Source organism: Pinus tabuliformis, chromosome 6 (assembly GCF_031772625.1).
Source record: "Pinus tabuliformis cultivar Carrire ecotype Pingquan chromosome 6, CPIR1, whole genome shotgun sequence".
In the NCBI taxonomy this organism is placed as follows: Eukaryota; Viridiplantae; Streptophyta; class Pinopsida; order Pinales; family Pinaceae; genus Pinus; species Pinus tabuliformis.
Window position 1 is genome coordinate 830,090,388 of NC_142292.1, and position 18,971 is coordinate 830,109,358.

Sequence of the window (18,971 nt, forward strand, 5' to 3'; positions counted from 1 at the left end):
TCAAGTGATATTTTAATCACAATATTTCCACAAGTATTGAGAGAGAATCCAACCCTCTAACCATCAAATTGATCAATAACTGCATCAAGCGCATTCTATCTTAGCCTCTTGCTAAAGACATCCACACAGTACTTCTACAAGTACTCAGAGAGCACCTAGCTCTCCAATCATCAAAATGATCAATAACTACACCAAGTGCATATTGGATTAGCCTATTGCTAAATAAATTCACGATATTGGTAACACAACAAAGAAAATTACATTTTCAATAATTCCTTTCTGAGCACTAGGCTCCTTTCCTATCAAGATGTACATAAAATATTTATACAATTATATAGAAAAATCATTTTTAACACATAACTTATCCAATTAGTTAATGTGTTCTGCTATGAGAACCACAATGGAAAAAGAATACTCCTTCAAACCAATGGGAACTGGTTTCTACAACCAGATTGATTTATTTTCACATCCAGACAGTTTTATGACAAAGACCATACAAGATCCATTCTGGAATTCTATTAGGTCTCGATAATACTAGTGTACTCCCTCATTGTTATTGTCAGTGTAGCCCCCTTATTGTTATTTTTGTGCCCATGTAGTCCCCGTATTGTTATTATTGTGCCCCATATAAGCCCACTATTGTTATTTTTGTGCCCCTACATTATTATTATTATCTCGGCTCTGATTATATTATGACCCCTTAGACTCCTATATATAGAAACGAAATTTTGTCATTTGAATCATCCAAGAATTGTTCATTTGTGTAATATAAAGGAGGTTTCCCCCTCGAAGAGGCTAATTTTGAAGTCGTTGATCTATCTCTTATTCTATTTTGTGAGATGGTTGCATAGCATTTGGTATCAGAGCTTTGGATTTTAGGATTTCGCTTCTTCAAATAGGTCATCTTGGAATTTTCGCTATAAATTTTTTTTATGAGGCTTCAGAATCTGAAATTTTTACCACGTGGAGCCAAAATCCCAAAGAAATTCGTGTAAAATTTCATATCTTGGTTCGCTATATTTTTGGAGATATTGTCTGAGGAAGTTAGGGTTTTTGTAGGTTCTAGAATTCTGTCTCAAACATGTGACCTAAGGAAAAGCGCCATAACTTTTGTTTCAGGAATCATATTTGAATTCTATAAAAAGTGGTTGAAATTTCATGGACTATAGTTTTTTGTGTAGCAATTTCAGGGCCTAAGGTTGAAACAGTGAAACATGACATCTCGTACAACTTCGCTCTACTGAACAAGTCCATAATCTGACCATCGTGGGAGATTTGGCATAACTCTTTCTTGAAGAATCCAATCATGATCAGACTTGTGGGGTTGGAAAGAGGAATCAAAGGAATACCATAGGAATAAATTTTAGACCTTGGAAATACGAAATTACAAAGATACAACATATTCAATATCGAGCTCCTATAAAAAAAAAGTGTAGTTTTTAAAATTTCCATAAGTTTTGTTTGAAAAATTAGTTTGAAGTGATTCAAAGGGCATAGTGAAGCACAATTATCATTAATTGATGCCTCGAAGAAAGAAATTTGAAACACCTAGTAAGCAACCTGAAATATCTACTATGACACATGAAGAAGAGGAAGAAATGTAACATGATATATCAAAATTATGAGACCAAGTGCAACAAATTTCTCTCTCACAAAAAGTAACAGAAGCTAAGATGGATGGTTTGAAGAAATACATGGAAGGTTTGAAGGAAGGTTTGACAAAGTTTCTACAAGAAAAGCTTCCTAATGACGAAAAAGTAGTAGAGGAAACTCATGATGAGAACAAAAGAAATGTTAATCATGATTTCATATACTCTAACATTGAATTGAAGAACCACCATATTCCAAAAATCAATTTGAGGAAGTTTGATGGAAAGGATCTCATAACATGGATACTATATATGGAGCAATATTTTGATCTCCATAATGTGCAAAACACACAAAAGGTACGCACTGCAACTCTATATTTAGAACTCAATCAGTTTGTATGGTATCGATGGCTTTGCTCTCGTAAACAATTTGTCACTTGGTCAAATTTTATGGAAGAAATGATACCCTGTTATGAGGATAAAAAAACCGACACCTTCTTTATCCAATTGATAAATCCCAAACAAAAGGGTTTAAGGTAGAGCACATTGAGGACTTCCAAAAATTGAATATAAGGGTAAATGATATTCGAGAGGAGCATAGGATTGATGTCTTCATAGGGACTTTAAATGATAACATCCAACATGAGGCTCGCCTTTGGGAACCTGATTCATTGGAGAAGGCATTTATGTTGGCAAGAAGATTGAAAGCAAAATTATGGCAACAAGGAAGCCTGCCACTCACAACTATAAAGATGGAAGTGTTGTTTCTCCTAGTCTTCCACAACCTACAAGGTTGACACCACAACAATTGGAAGAAAAATGAGAAAAATGCATTTGTTACAGTTGTGATAACAAATAAACTAAAGGTCATAAGTGTGATGAGAAGAAATTAATTTACATAGATTGTGAAGAAGAGGAAGAAAAGGAATAAAAAATGTCAAAATAAGAGGATATACACTAGGAACCAACCCTAGAGAAAGAAGAAATGAATCTAACCATATCTTGTAATGCATTGGCAGGAATTACCACTCCTCAAACTCTCAAGATAGAAGGGCATATCAAGAAGAAAAAGGTAATAGTGTTGATTGATTCAGGTAGTACCCATAATTTTATTCATTGTAAGATAGTCAAGGAATTGAATTGCTTCCTATATCCAGCACCAGAGTGTCAAGTGATGATTGCAAATGGAGGAACCATAAATTTCTCTGGAAAGTGCCATAATATAAAGCTATCCATGGGAGAATATGTATTGAATAGGCCAATGCTTTCCATTCTAATCGGTGGTTCTGATGTTGTACTAGAAGTCCAATGGTTACAATCTTTGACTACAATATCTTTTAATTTTCAAGAACTTTTCTTGAAAAAAAATTGTAAGGGAGGAAGTTGAATTAAGGGGTATCACAAGGAAACCAGGAAAGATAATCAGCTCTAATGGCATGACAAAGCTTCTAAATAAAGAACAATTGAGCATAACTACACAATTATGTTCAGTAGAGGTTCAAACATCGAAATCATCTATTTCTCTGGATCTCCAAAAAGTCTTGGACAATCATTCAAAGGTTAAAGTAGTGGAAGATCACATCAAGCATCAACAACAAGTTCTCCAACCCTTAAAGGATAACCTCACTTTGATGCATAATAGAATGAAACAATAAGCAAATCAACATCACGGCAAAAGAAGTTTTGATGTAGGTGACTGGGTATTTTTACGGCTATAGCCATACAAACAAATGTCGCTCAAGCAAGCTAAGAAGAATAATAAGTTATCATCAAGGTATTATGGTCCTTACAAGGTGTTGCAAAATATTGGTGCTATGGCATACAAATTGGAGATTCTTGCATCTTCCTGAGTGCACCCAATTTTCCATGTTTCATGCTTAAAGAAGGTTTAGGTGACAAGCTCCCAGTTCAAACAATATTGATAGAACTTGAAAAAGAAGGAAAAATCATATTGGAACCTGAAGCAGTCACGGAAACAAGAACTCGACAGCTACGAAATTGATCAATTTTAGGGCATCTCATCAAGTGAAAGAACTTACATACTAAATATTCCACATGGAAGGATGAGAATTTTATACAAGCTTCTAGAACTACTCAAGCATTGAGGACAACACTTTTTTAAAGGAGAGGGGCATGTTAGGTCCCTATAATACTAGTGTATTCCCTCATTGTTATTGTCAGTGTAACCCCTTATTGTTATGTTGTGCCCATGTAGTCCCCATATTGTTATTATTTTGCATCATATAAGACCACTATTGTTATTGTTATGCCCCTACATTATTATTGTTATGTCGGCTCCGATTATATTTTGACCCCTTAGACTCCTATATATAGAAAGGAGTTTTTATCATTTGAATCGTCCAAGAATTGTTCATTTGTGTAATATAAAGGAGGTTTCCCCATCGAAGAGGATAATTTTGAAGTTGTTGATCTATCTCTTCTTTTATTTTGTGAGTTAGTTACATAACAAATTCCACTGGCCAACCATCTCGAGAATTCCAATGACCACATAGGTTCCAATACAGGATTCCTCTTGGTAGCATCCTACCTATTCCTACAACAGTGTCCTGTCTATGATGAATTTTGGGTTGCCTCCAACAAATTCCAAATCAGCAAAGTTCCCTTAGGATTTTTCCCCTCCTACCATCTTGACCAACTATTTTCCCTTACTAAAATCATCTTATCTCTAGGGAGAGGAAATCTGGGCAAGCAATCGCCATCAACTCAAGGCCTTCTGGTCCTTCACAACTGTCTGGCATGTGAAATTCTCTTTTAACACTCTTTTCCACAATAATTTACATAATCAACCATATTCATATTCTCATTAAAACAAAAGAAACATTTATGTACACCATGCATTCATACAACATGGGTCCACAATATCTAGATTGATAGGAAACATAACTGACATACATGTGATATACATTTTGATTTTCCAAATAACACAATCATGCATATCATAACATTATACTTTCTCATTTACGGTTGCAATTTGCATTGCAACGTTTCACCTTCACATGTTTTATTATGGCCATTAAAGTACCCCTGCTCAATCCCATCAACAACATAAGTCATAAATATGCACTGTTTAAACAACTATTCACTTTTGCAATCATTTAGTTTCATGCATAAAAGTATATGAAAATATTCATTAATGGGTAAATGTTTATAAGAGTTAGGGGAACAATCTAAACATTTCCAATTTCCCATAGTGTATTGTTACCAACAGATCAACACATGAAGTACTACCATAATCACTTGTTTACAACTTGCAATAAGTTTTAATCAAAACCAATTCATGCATATAATTTTTTTTAATTAGCCATGCAACACTAACTAATCAATGCTACCAACCATCTTGATGTAACCATGCAAAGACTCAATTAACAATTAACTACTACAATCAAGTCCCACTCCCTGACACATTGTTTACTTTTAACATCTAAAAGGGTTCTTTCAATGTCTTTTAAAACATCCTATTGTCATCTTCAACGACAACCCCTCCTATGTGGAGCGTAAATTTGTGGAATAGCAGTCACTTAATGGTGGCTTACAGGTTACCACCTCGTGGTAGCTCAATGAATAAACGTTTGTTCATACAAAGAGATCTCTGCTTTTGAAAACTATGATCTATGGTTCTCCCCTCCTTCCAATGAAGCCTCTCTTCTCTTTATGATAATAGTGTATGTTCCGTAATCTTGTTCTTTTATCTTTTAGTTTAGTTGCGCAAATGTTTTAAAATTAATTTTTAGAACTAATTTTACTTTTGTAACTAATTCTTGATTTTTCATGGTAAAAGTAAATATTATTACCTTTGTCCAATATTACATGTGATTAGAAATATGAGGTAAAATGTAATAATGTTACATTTTAATTAATATTTTCTTCCACTCCTAGTCATTTTTATTTGGTGGGGTGGTAATAAATATTGTAATATTATATTTTATTCAAAATTTCTTCTCACCCAATTCACTTTTTATTAATTTTATTTTCTTATATTTGAGGTTCATAAGTAAACTTAAATCCTATGTAAACATTTGATCCCAATATGGAAGAGATGTAATCTTTAACATTTTGACTTGATAAAAATAAAATAAAAAACATAAAATCAATAATTACATTTATATTTATATTTGTAATTATAATTAATAATTAAACCAACCTAGATCCATCTTAATTCTTGATCTACCAAGTAAAGAAATTTGATCCACCAAATTTATTGAGATGCAAATCACTTTTAAAAGATGTATAAGTGAAAAGAGATTTGATCCCTCAGGGAGCTTGGTAGAGTTATATGCAAAAGATGTAAGATAGATCTAGGTTGGTATATGTATATGCGAAGGATGTTAAATAAAATACTTCAATTTTCACCTTTATTTTATATCACACTTTATATAGTGAGATAAAGTAATTGAAATTTTAAAAAAATAGAATAAAATAAAATAATTTTCTTCTTAGTATGAAGGATATATGTAATTCCTTCATTGAGCCAAGATCTAATGCCTATAGTATGCTAGAAACGTGTAACATGTAAATATTTTTACTCGGTGAAAACAAAATAAAATAAAAATTTTATTTTATGTGATTTCGACTGAAAGACTTTGCTTAAAATAAAAATAATTATATAAAAAAAAATACCCATGGTTTTAAGAATCCATGGTATTATCACATGGTATTCATGTCGAATATAACCTATTTCAAGGAGAAATTAAAGTAGCCTAGATCCATCTTAGTTTTATGTTATATGTAGATACATAATTAGTTGTAGAAAATGATGGCCTTGAATCAATGTGGCATGTAAAGGTTAAAACAAAATATTTATATTTTCACCATTTGTTTGGATTTGTTCAGAGGTGGGGGAAATATTAGGAAAGTAACATGTAAATATTTTAACTCGGTCAAAATAAAATAAAAAATACAAAATAAAAATAATCCTATAAAAATAAAAATAAAAATATCCATGGTGTTAAGAATCCATGGTATTATCACATGGTATTCATGTATCCAAGGCCTAGTGGACTTTTATATTTGAAGTTTGAAAGTAAACAAACTCAACTATAAAATTAGCAGGGGTGAGGGGAAATATTGAGTAAAATGTATGTAATATTTAGGTGAGTTGTGACGGGAAATATTAAGTGAATTGTAATAATAGTACATTTTAATTAGTATTTTCCCACCCCTAACCACTTTTTATTGGGTGGGGGTGGTAATAAATATCGTAATATTATATTTTATCCAAGGTTTCCCCTCACCCAATTCACTTTTATTAAAAAAAATCTTTATATTCAAGGTTCATAAGTAAACTTAACTCCAATGTAAATATTTGATCCCAATATGGTAGATATGTTGTAATCTTTAACATTTTGACTTGGTAAAAATAAAATAAAATAAAATAACATAAAATTAATAACTATATTTATAATTATAATTATATTAATTATAAGTAATAATTAAACCAACCTACATCCATCTTAGATTCGAAGAGGGATCAAATTTCTTGAGATGCAAACTTGTGTTAAAGTGAAAAGAGGTAATTAATATGGATCTAGGATGGTGTTTAGAACATTTCAATGTAATTACATTCATTGATGTGTTTATTTGGGAATAGGGTTTCTAAGATTTTAATTTAGTTATTAGTAGTAGTAGTAGTAGTCGAGAATTGATATTTATCTAAAAGATAGTTATGTTCTTAAAAAAAATTAAAAGGTAAAAATACCATGTTCACAAATATCGTTGAAATCTTATCATATATTGCTTGTTATTGTTTTACAATGCTTTTTTTATTACATATATTTTTAAATATTTATTTGTTAAATGCTTGGATGCCCCATTGGCTGCCAACTCCCTCAAATGGAGCCAATGGGAGGAAATACTATCCAAAATCAACAATAAATTGGTAGGTTGGACCTTCCACTCCCTCAACATTGCTAGAATATTGGTGCTACTAAAAGCAGTGCCTCAGGCCTTACCAATTTATTTATGTTTAGCGTTGGTGGCTCCATCTTTTATTATACAGGAACTACGACATGTCTAGCACACCTTTTTGCAGGGCGGTGCCCGTCTAGAAAAAAATGGTCCTTGGTGGATTAGGTTAGCCATTGCAGACCAAAGATAAAAGGAGGACTTGGGTTACATAAACCCTTGATCATGGTGACCCTCCTAGGAGAAAAAAATCTATTGGAGATGGATCCAAGGAGGCCCAGGTCTATGGAAAAGTATTTGGCACCACAAATATGTTCCTCGTGCACCTCCACAACACCCCACATGAATGCACATCACTACCACTGGATTTTCCATGCAGTCCCTTACCAAAAAAGGTATACATATGATTCAATATCATTACTTCTGGTAAGTTAAAAATGGTCATACTTCCTTATTACAGGATGACTCATGGCAACAACTTCCTAAACTTTGTGATCAACAACAACTAGATATACTGAGGTTGTAAATGACTGCTTAGGGACTAACCAAGCTTGCAAATTATTGGGAAAACATCAATACCTTCCCATGATGGCAACAATGGCTACCATCAAATGCATGACACCCCCAAGTTAGAAACTAAATCATGGCTAAACTTCAAGAGCAACATACAACAAAGGCTTATCCCCTATTCATCCTATATAGACACTACATTTTGTATGTATTATGTACACATTTAGACATCTGCACCAACACACAGACTGAACGTGGGTCCCCCTTTCACCCCTCTCTACTAGAATAGTACCAGGATGTTGAACTTGATATTGACATGCTTGAAGTGGTGTTACCGATGGAAAAGGAGTGGACAGATGAATGATGATAGATTGAAGTTGAACGAACCAGAGTGATGGAAGAAGCCAAGTCATTTGGGTTAGGTTGGTCACAGAGTACATGAACAAGACAAAGGCCATATTGTGAAGTGCTTTGGAGTGTTGCGAGGTAAACTATTTTTACTACTTATTATGCTTTTTCCCATGCTTCTTAAACAATTTAAGGATGCATAAGCATGCTCGTTTTGTAGAAGCCCCTATAAAAATTACCCAAAAATCCATTTTTAGCGACGGTGGGCGGACGGACGTTTTTTTAACGGTGCGTCTACAATATACAAATGCATTGGTGCATGCCTAATAGAACATGGTGCACAGTGGCAGAGTTATTGCAAAAAAAAAAACAGTGCGCTAAATAAAATATCACACTGGTGTGTATACTACTTGATACCACGTAAAAGGGTTAAATTTACAAAAATGTTGGTTGTAAAATTCATTTTACCCAGTCTAGTGCTATGTTGTGATGATGACCTAGTGCTAAACCAATATGTGAATGCCCTGATGTGTACACAGTATAGTGCACCATCGAAGCATTATTTAAAGCAATGATACGCCACATATATATAACACATTAGTGCTTGCACTACTCGATAGCACCGGACAAAGGTTAAATTTTAAAATATTTAGTCCTAAAATCCTTTTCACCGTATCAGTTCTATATCCCCTCGAAGCACCATTGATGTTCTTGTATTAAAACACCTCGATGCATACTTAAAAGAGCACCGCTACAGGGTTTTTAATTTTTTTTAAATGTAGTGTTATATTCCCACGAAGCACCGATGTTGTTCATGTATTAAAATGCCTTGGTGCATCTTAGAAAGAGCACTGCTAAGGGGTATTTAATTTAAAAAAAAATGTGGTGTTATATTCCCACAAAGCACCAGTACAGTGCATGTATTAAAATACCCTAGTGTGTCTTAATAAGAGAAATTATATAGGGTTTTTAATTATTTTTTAAATGTGATGTTATATTCCCACGAAACACTATTTGTTGTTCATGTATTAAAACGCCCTGGTGTGTCTTAGAAAGATCACCGCTAGGGGGTTTTTAATTATTTTTTTTAAATGTGGGACTATATTCCCACGAAGCACTGGTGTGGTTCATGTATTAAAACACCCCAATGCATCTTAACAAGAGCATCGCTATAGGGTATTTAGTTATATATATATATAAATGGTGCTTTTGGAAATAGTACGCACCAATGTTGTTATAATTATCTGTATATGAATTTGCTTGAGGTTTATGAAAAATTGCAAGTGATTAAATAGGGTCTTTTAAGCCTCTTATGTTAAATTCATAAACACATAAACATGAATTAAAAAAGTTTATTTTTTTGCAGAAAACATGAGACAACATCACCATAACAGCAAACACAACACAACAAAATGATGAAGGAGTTCACCCCTCCTTGGCTACATCTCCTGGTCCAGCTTCCAATGGTTGGGCCTATATCATTATGCTCATAAAATAGTGATTACATCAAGTTATACTGCTCAAGTAGCTCCAATATTAGCTCCAACGGCTTCAAAGCTATCAAAAACCCCTGTCTAGTTGTTTTTTGCTCCCAAAAGGACCAAAAACTAAGAAAGTTGTGATCTCCCTAAGTTTTTATGTTATTCGTTCTACAAAATGCAACTGTCTACAAACTGTCCTACAATTTCACCCCAAAAATCGCTAACGGAGCAACAATTTGGCTAATAGCCACCACAATTTGTGGCCTCATTAAATTCGCCATTAGCCCCTTATTCTGAAAATCTCAGTCACGTGGCACCCATGCGACCACGTTGGGGGCTAAGTTTTGGGGGCCTGTTAGCTGACGCACGCCTTTGGTCATGTGGGTCTCCATGGTACCTGGGGCTGGCCCCCCTCCAACTGGCTCTGTTCTCTGCGCACGTGATCATGTGGGTCCACATGAGACCTGGGGCTGACCCCTTAATCTTCTCCCAAACCTACATTATATAGTATTCAAATACCAATTGCGCCTAATGCTTATCAAGTAATACCATGTGGCTTGTGTAGTAGAGGCCTTATCTTCAAACCCCTGAGAGGTGTAATTTTTACCTTAACAAAATTTTGTTGGCCACCAAAGTGCCACGTGGCAGCCTCTGGTTGGTTCACCTCAACCAATCAACCTCCAATCAAATTCGACCATTTTATATCCCATAGAAACCTGCCAAGTGTCATGTTGAGATTGTCCCATGGAACCCAGTCAACCTGCTAAGTCAGCAGGCCCAGCCAGTTGTACGAATTGCCGACAGGCAACCCTGCATATTGCCTTTTTTTTTAATTTACTTGTTTCCAAAAATGATCAGAACACATTTTTGGGAGCATACGGTGTCTGTTATGAACGAAACGACTTGTGTTGAATTCAGATCGCCGAGATCTATCCATTTATTCCATTTTCGAGCCATTCTGATAACTTTCATTTTTTAGCATACTTTTTATCCATCATATCATATAATAACGCACTGAATAGGGTTTAAAAAAAACTCCCATCTGTAAATTTCATTTTTACCATTTGCAATGTTGTAGAGATCTAAAGCATCGATGCTACTCTTTCCTTATACAAGCGCCCTATTGTCGGTGTTTATCTTGCTCACCATCCTTTTATATTGTGCTCAGTGCGTGGCTTTCCAATTTTCTCAAAGGGTGGTGAAATTTGTTTTTCTCATTTACGTGTCAATTATGCCTCCTTGACGACCAAATGTCTAGGTAATGTCTATGTTTCTCTCTAATTTAATTTTTTTGGTGAATTAGAATTGGAAAATAGTTATAAAAATACTATTTTTTTGAAAAACAAAAATCTTTTGCGGTGTGTTTAATAGGTTCAACTCACACTGACAGCAGTGCACCCCATAAATTTACAGGGTTCATCGCAATTCGATGCATGAACCTAATGCACCATGGTGTTGTCAATGTGTTTTGTAAATTACAACGCACCGGGAAAAACTATAAATTGTACATCGGTGCGAACGATTTTAGGCTACTCCTGGTACATTTATATTTATCAAACGAACCACAAACATAATATTAAAAAAATATAGCTTGGTGTGTTTGATAACCTGAATGTTCTGTACCATGCATAAGGTTGTCTCAACGCATTACATTGAAAATATATGTATGTGAACCAAAAGCAGTGCATCATATGTATGTACGCACTATTTCCGGTGTTGTTTTGTTTGATAGTGCACCGGAGTTGGTGTTGTTTTGTTTGATATTGCACCGGAGTTGATGCATTATTGTTTTTTGGGTGCACCGGGGATGATATTTTTTTCTTTTTAATTGAAAGTTATGTGTCCATATTTATAAATACATTTTTCATTTGCTAAAAAAAAAGTTTTATGTATGAGGCTGATATATTTTATATGTCAATCATGTAGCAGATATGTCAACACAGGGAGCAGGAGGAAATGGCAAACCAATACAATATGGTCCAACCATGGAAGGAATGAGAGAGGAGAGAGATTTATACCCTCACCCTATTAGCGCAACAACCCAAGTGCTCTTGAGGAATGTAAGCCTATTTAAGTACTATGATGAGGCTACATCTATGAAGGCACACCTTGGCTTGTTGGCACAGTTGATCCGTTAGTGGGATGTCCACCAATATTCTTTCCATATCAGTCCTGAGACATGGTATAGGCCCTCTAAGGAGGACATATATTTAATCGCTAGCCCATCCAGGAGAAGGGAGGATTTTCCCAGGTTCCCTGGTGTCCCCCATGGGGTTGAAACAGAGAGTCAACTTGTCTACTCTCAGAGATATGTTGGGGTTTATATAGTTCGTATAGCAGGTGCATGGTGAATAGCTATGGATTGCTTCTTTTGTTGAATAGGAGTTTAGGTGCCTCTCATTATTAGTGACCACCATTACACATTATACTAGTGATGGACAATGCATTAGTTACCCTCTTTTGTTTTATGTTGATTCTTTGATGTCGGCGCCACGATGTATAAGATGGTCTGCCATTTTTTTGCAGTAGTTTTGTAGGGCTTAAAGAGATTTCGTGCAATGATACATGGGATGGCGAACTTCCCTTTCGCTTCAGATCTTTTTTGTTTAGTTTTTCAGAGGTGTCCAAAGACAAGGCATACATTTGATTGTCACCCTCTTAGGATGATGACTAAGGTACAGATGTGCATGTGGGGCGAGATGATGCCCAAGAGGGGCCTGTCAAAGTATCTAGCCAGGATTTCCGCCTAGGCACTAGCACTATTGGCTAGTGAGGATGACCACATGGTTATCTTAGTGTTGTGTCTATATGCAGTGATGGATTGGAGACAGTTTCCCAACATCCTCTTCACATTGGATGAACCTGCAGATGATAGAGGTAATATTAGTGTTTTCTTTAAATTGTTCTAGTTTCATTTTATTGCCTAATTAATTAGAATAAAATTTATTCTAGCATGTTATTTAACTTGTTTTATTAAATTGTTTAATGAAATTATCTGATTGTTGTTGTGTACTATATATTTTGTATACATCGACACTTTCGTTGGGGACATGCCTCCTTCCCCACTAGAGGGATCAGATGCAGAGATGGGAGAGGCTCAAGAGGGTGAGGCACATCCTCAGATGCAAAGGGGTGTGGGCATCCAAGCCCGTAGGGATGGCCTTAGATTTAGGATAGACTACTACGACCATTTATCTAGTTTTTTGGTTTAGGAGGGGGTCTGACCTGCGAGGGATCAAGATATCCGGGTAGATCTTAAGCTCCTAGAGCTCTTGAGGGACTGTCTGCACGATATGATGACTCTTATGTGTCATATCGTTGAAACTAGCAGGCTACTGGCAGTGAGGAGGGATGTAGGGCATGCAACAGATATGTCACACGAGTCTTCATGCAGTGCTATCCCTTTGAATCATGATGATGAGGGTAGTGATCATGCTTTTGGTAGCACTACCCCATCATATCATGGTTAGGGTGAAGGCGATCCTTCTAGTAGTACTACCCCATTGGATCATGGTCAAGGTGTCGATGATCCTTCTAGTAGTACACCTCCTCATCATTTGCTTGATTATCATGTCCCGGTATTAGCCGAGGTGCCTCATGTTTCTCTTGAGAGAGCAGACCAACTACCTTCTCCTCCACCTGATAGTTCGATTGTTGAGGCAGTACTTGACCAGCCATCATCTTCTACTATAGACCAGGCTGCCATTACTACGTTGGTTGTATCAGATATTTGATAGCAGTTATCTGATTTGTTTATATATATATATATATATATATCACATATTTTTTGTTCATATTTATGTACTTAATTTATATGTTGGTGTTGATGTGTATATTGTTGGGTCATGTTAGATATGTTTATTTAATGTGCTTGCAGATATATGTGTATGTGATAACAGTTATTTGACATGAGATGTACATTAATTTGAGGATGTGTGTGGCAATGATGTTAGAACACAATGTGTGTGTTTTGTTAGATGTGATCACAATGTTGATGCCCTATTAGATTATTAGATTTGTGTGCTAGCTAATGATGTTTATATTAGAGGTGTATATAATTAAATGATAGTAGTGAATTTGAATGTATATCTTAGATGATGTTTATGTTTGTTAGATGGTTATCATCATTATGTTTATTTTTATGAAATAATATTTATTATATATTATGTATTGGTGAACTTGTATCAAAATTTTATATATGAAATTACATGCAAAATGACTTACTTTAAAAAAAAAAACAAAGATTTTTTTATAAATTACAAAGTTTAGTATGGTGGAAACTATACTTGTAAATTTACCATGAATATTTTTCTATTGCTTAGATAGTTCATTCATATTCATTCTAACCTAATCATTAAAATATTTCAATACTCACAAGGAAAAAATAAGTAAAAGTAAAATATCTTAGTTAGTTCTTATTAAGACGAAAATGTGTAACTCATTCAAATTATTAATATAAAATAATAATAATAATAAATTATTCAAAAATATAATTTAAACAATGGAAAATTACATTATGGTTGATCTATATATTGAGATAGAAAACCACTATAGACCCATCTTAATCACATATTTATCAATCACTAAAAGAGATTAAATCTTTTTACATGTATATCATTTTGGTGTTGTTTTGGTTATTTATTTGCTATTGTTATTTAAATTTATCTTTTTTGTAATAATAAATATGATTTAAATAATACAAAAACCATACTATATTAGATTTGATTTTTGACAAATAATATATTTTATTATTTCTTAATGAACAACTGAGGGAATATTATTTTTTCCACATGCTTCTCACGATATAGCCACTAAAATTCATGTTTTCACATTTCTCCTAGCTAATATTACAACATGTTCACAATGATAAATGCATGTCTACTTTAAATAATTTACTTTTAAATACTTAAAAAATAGATATTTATTTTATGTAATCTAAATAGGAAACAAAAATGCATCACCAAGTCTATTAGAAATTCAGACAAATGTCTCTTAATCACCATCATTTTATTTATCATTTAATTCTTAGCCATAAAATATTTATTAATTCAACTTTTATCTATAAATACCATTGAAAAGAAAGTCAAAACTCTTCCATTATTCGTGAAGAAAAAATTAAAACCTCTCATGCATCCATGTAAACCCATTTGTTTCTCTTATGGTCCATAAAAAGATGTAATCAACATTTTATACATGAAAAAGGCCTCCTTTTAGTTTACATAATGTTGCAAGAATTGGAATTTAAATATAGTAAACATGACTATACCTATCATGTCAAAAATTTAATCTTACATATTAATACACAGTTTTTTCATTGTTAAAGTCCTCGTAGATTTATCACTACATGATTTATATTTATATTCATTTTGAAATAAACAAGAAGGAAAAACATTTGAACTGGTTAATAAACTAATAAGTATCTAAATCTAGAATAATCTTCAATGTTGTTTCCAAATTCCTTATTTTCTCAGTTTGGTTATATTCTTCTCATTTTCCTATTTGAGAAGGATTGTGACATGAGAACCAACATTAGATGTTCATTCTTCATCGACAACCATGGGGTGATATTGTTTTTTTTTCTTTTTTTCCCCCAGGAAAAATTGTAATTTTGTTAATGAAAACAAAATTACATGTTGTAGATACTTATAATACATTCAATCTTCCTAGTGGAAACTGGTGTTCACGTAGACAAAAAAACTATTATGAAATGGAAGTAAACAGGTTACCCTTTTCTCCATTTCTTCTTTTCTACCTTTCGCCATTCTCCTTGGGATGGAGTGGTTGTTACAAGTGCTAGTTGGGACCCTTCATTCATTCTTGGATTTTCCTTATCTGAATCTGAACTTTCAAATACTTGATGGCGTTTAGAGCCCCTTGTATCCTTTGCTTTGGGGATGATCTCCTGCCATGATGTGTGTGCTAAAGTTCCTAAAACTTCATGATTAACTCCCTCCTTTTCTACGTTGTCTTGTGGATTCTGGGTTTCTGTAGTGGTAGGGGGCTCCATTTCTTCATCATCCTTTTCTTCGTTATGTTGCTATTGTGGAAATTGCCATCCCTTGGGTTTCTTTCCTGATTTCTTCTTCCTTCGAGGCGATTTCTTGGCATCAGGACATGAATTCTGTAGATGTTTGGTTTGTCAGAATATTCAGTATCTAAAAGCCATGCTCTCAAAATCTAGAAGTTGTGTCTAGCACTACTTGCTATGTGTCAATAAAATACAATTCGGCAATCCTTTACTGAGATCCACCTCCACACATATTTTGGCGAAAGTGTAGATTTGTTCTTTAACTCTGTGTGTGTCTGTCTTTTTGTATCTCCCTAAGAGGTCTCCAACGCCTTCTAGCACTTTATGGTGCCATAAATATAGGGGGGTATTATGCAATCTAATTCAAACCATAATTCTTGATACCACCATTGTATTGGCATCGAAATCTAGAAACCAAGGGGTGAAAAAATGTCCCGCAGAACCCCAGAACCACGGGCCCTCTTGCAATATATATTCATGTTCCTTTGATGATGCAAACTTTACTATGAAAAAGCCCTTGGAGCATAGGTGAATATCACAATTTGTTGTCCAAGTTGTGAAGATCCAGTGGAAAATATCCATTGGTTTTGGAAGGAAACCGTTGAATTTGCATATAACTGCTTGAGATTCATAGGTTGTGCATAGATCAATTGTTTCTTATAGATCTACAATCATTTTTGGTATTTGATTCAGTTGTTCCACTATATAGGGGTTGGGTATATTGTGTGTCTGATCTGGTATTGTTGATGCAACAGATTTCCCTTTGAGGATGTCTTTGAATGAAGGACCTCCATTTACTTGTCCTTGATTCGATTATGTTCCTTTGGGGAGACTAATATAGACACTCCCCATGCTCCCTTTTGATTGCTTGGTCCAAGAGAGCCTCCCCGAAGCCTAAAATTTAATATGATGGTGGATGATGGAAGAATGTTATAATCTTGTAATCTCAGTTCATCCTGCATGGATTTTCCTCCGTAGATCAAGCTTTGTAGGAGCATCGGAATACCCAGAATGTGTGGGATATTTTGCTTCAATTGGTTGATGCACTATGAGCCCCGAAACCAGAATAATATTGATTTGCATATGGGGTTTTAATAAAAAATTGAAAAGATGTCTTGGTTCCCATATCTAAATCCCATACATGACAATCACGCAAGTCTTTAGCCGGATCAAAATCAGGGTAAGGATTAGAGAGGAGTGGAAGGGGTTGCAGTGGAATAAATGTCTACATAAATGATATCCAAACCACCAAATCAACTTGATTTTTTGGATATAAATACTGATCCGACGAGAGGGAGAGCAGGCAAAGAAAATCTACATTTGCACCCCCTTTTCGGTAGTTTAATTTGTGTCGAGGATTGGGAACTTTCAGGTCCATTTGCTTGAACAACAAATCTACGACAAGAAACGTTCCAAGAAAAAAATCCTTTTCAGAAACCAAGGGTTTGCCCTCTGATCTGGCCAATCCTTCCCTTGTGACCAAGAGTAGATAGGGAATTGATTTATGTTCAAGAGTCATTACATTCTTGTATAGATCTGATCCTGGCACATGAAAACAAAGCCCTTCTCTCCCATCTGAGCCATCGTGCACGACGGGTTTATACAAGAATGCTACAACCGAAAGCGGATGCGTAGTATTAACAAAAGCCTAGCTATCGTTCTCCTTCCTAGCACGGGATGTTGAAACCAGGGTTCGAACCATTCACAAGCTCCCTTATCAATCCCTCGAGCAGTGAGATCGGTGATAAAAATAACTCCTTCTAATCAGCAGCAGCGAGAAGTGTCAGACTATGATCTCGACATAACCTTGATACCTTTCACCTTACCCTAGCGGTGGTGCAGATGTTGATTCTGAGATCTGAAGAATGCTAGCAGTAGAAGGGAAGCCGAGAAACTATGAAACCCTAGCCATCGCGCCTTTGAGCTTCCACCATGGGGGGATATTGTTATTGACCACAGTACATTCCAAACAATATATTTGGTGTTCTAGAGGGAATATGGGTTGATTCCATCTATGGCTATGTTAAATCGTAGACTTTGTACTTCATCCTTGAATTTTTCAAGCCATGTATCCTCTATATGCTTCTTGGCTATTGAATATGTTGGGATTTGTATAACTCCTAACTTATTTCTGTGTGAGGCACGCCATCCCTGTAACATAGCTAATTCTTTGCAACGAAAGAGCCTTTGAATCCTTGGGATTCTAGGCATGTGCCTCAATATCTTATGAGGAGGACCATGTGATTTACCCATTTTTTTTATTTACAGTACTTGCAATGCCCACATTTCAAACATATCCCCTTGTCTGCATATTCTCCTCTATATATATTACAATCATTCAAACATGCATGATATGATATGTACACAACACCCAACATTTTCAACAACTGCTTTGCCTCTTTGCATCTACCCGGCAAGATATTATCACTCAGAAAAAACTTATCTTTTAATAACCTAAAGTTGGTGGGAAATATAATTGTACAATGTCAATATTTAACGTTCATAAAATCAACCATTTTTAATGTTGATTGTGTGACAATATTTCTCAAAATATAAGGGACTTAATCGATCATGTAGGTGAATTACCTCAATATTGTTGAGAAACATGCATTCGACATGCCAAGCTTTGCTTTCAAGTTGTATAGTAACTTCTTTTTCCCCAGTTGAGTAAACTTTAACTTACCGCCAGGTCCAAAGATAGGGGTGGTGGAAGCAAATTTCAGGATTTCGAATAAGGTATCAGTGATATGAGCATCATCCGCTAACTCATCATTCTGAAATGCATCTAAAAACCTTGCCTCCATGGTAGTCGTATCCCATAAGTAATCATCCTTACCAATCTCTATTTAATTGCCTCCATTTGCCAACTTGTGCTGAAGAACTACTATTGTTGTAGTCATTCCTAATTGGTGAATTTGTACACAGTGGGAATTAAATAGGTGGTTGATTCAACCATTCTTTGTATGCTTCCTCACTGAGTCTTGCTCTTAATGCAACCTTCTCTCGATTTGATGTTGTAGTAGGGTGCACCGGAATATGGTAGGTGGGTCGCTCATCATCACTAGAATCCTAATTTTAAAAAATATTGAACAT

General features: G+C 34.9%; 1 protein-coding gene across 1 annotated transcript in view; it reads right to left on the reverse strand.

Annotated features, from left to right (window-relative positions):
- The window catches only part of LOC149261400 (uncharacterized), a 57,630-nt gene extending 38,948 nt beyond the window's left edge, over positions 1 to 18,682 (reverse strand). Inside the window, exon 1 of the mRNA XM_089369000.1 lies at positions 18,562 to 18,682. Within this exon, the coding sequence (XP_089225126.1) occupies positions 18,562 to 18,682 (121 nt within the window). The remainder of the gene's footprint in view (positions 1 to 18,561) is intronic.
- Positions 18,683 to 18,971: the final 289 nt, after the last annotated feature.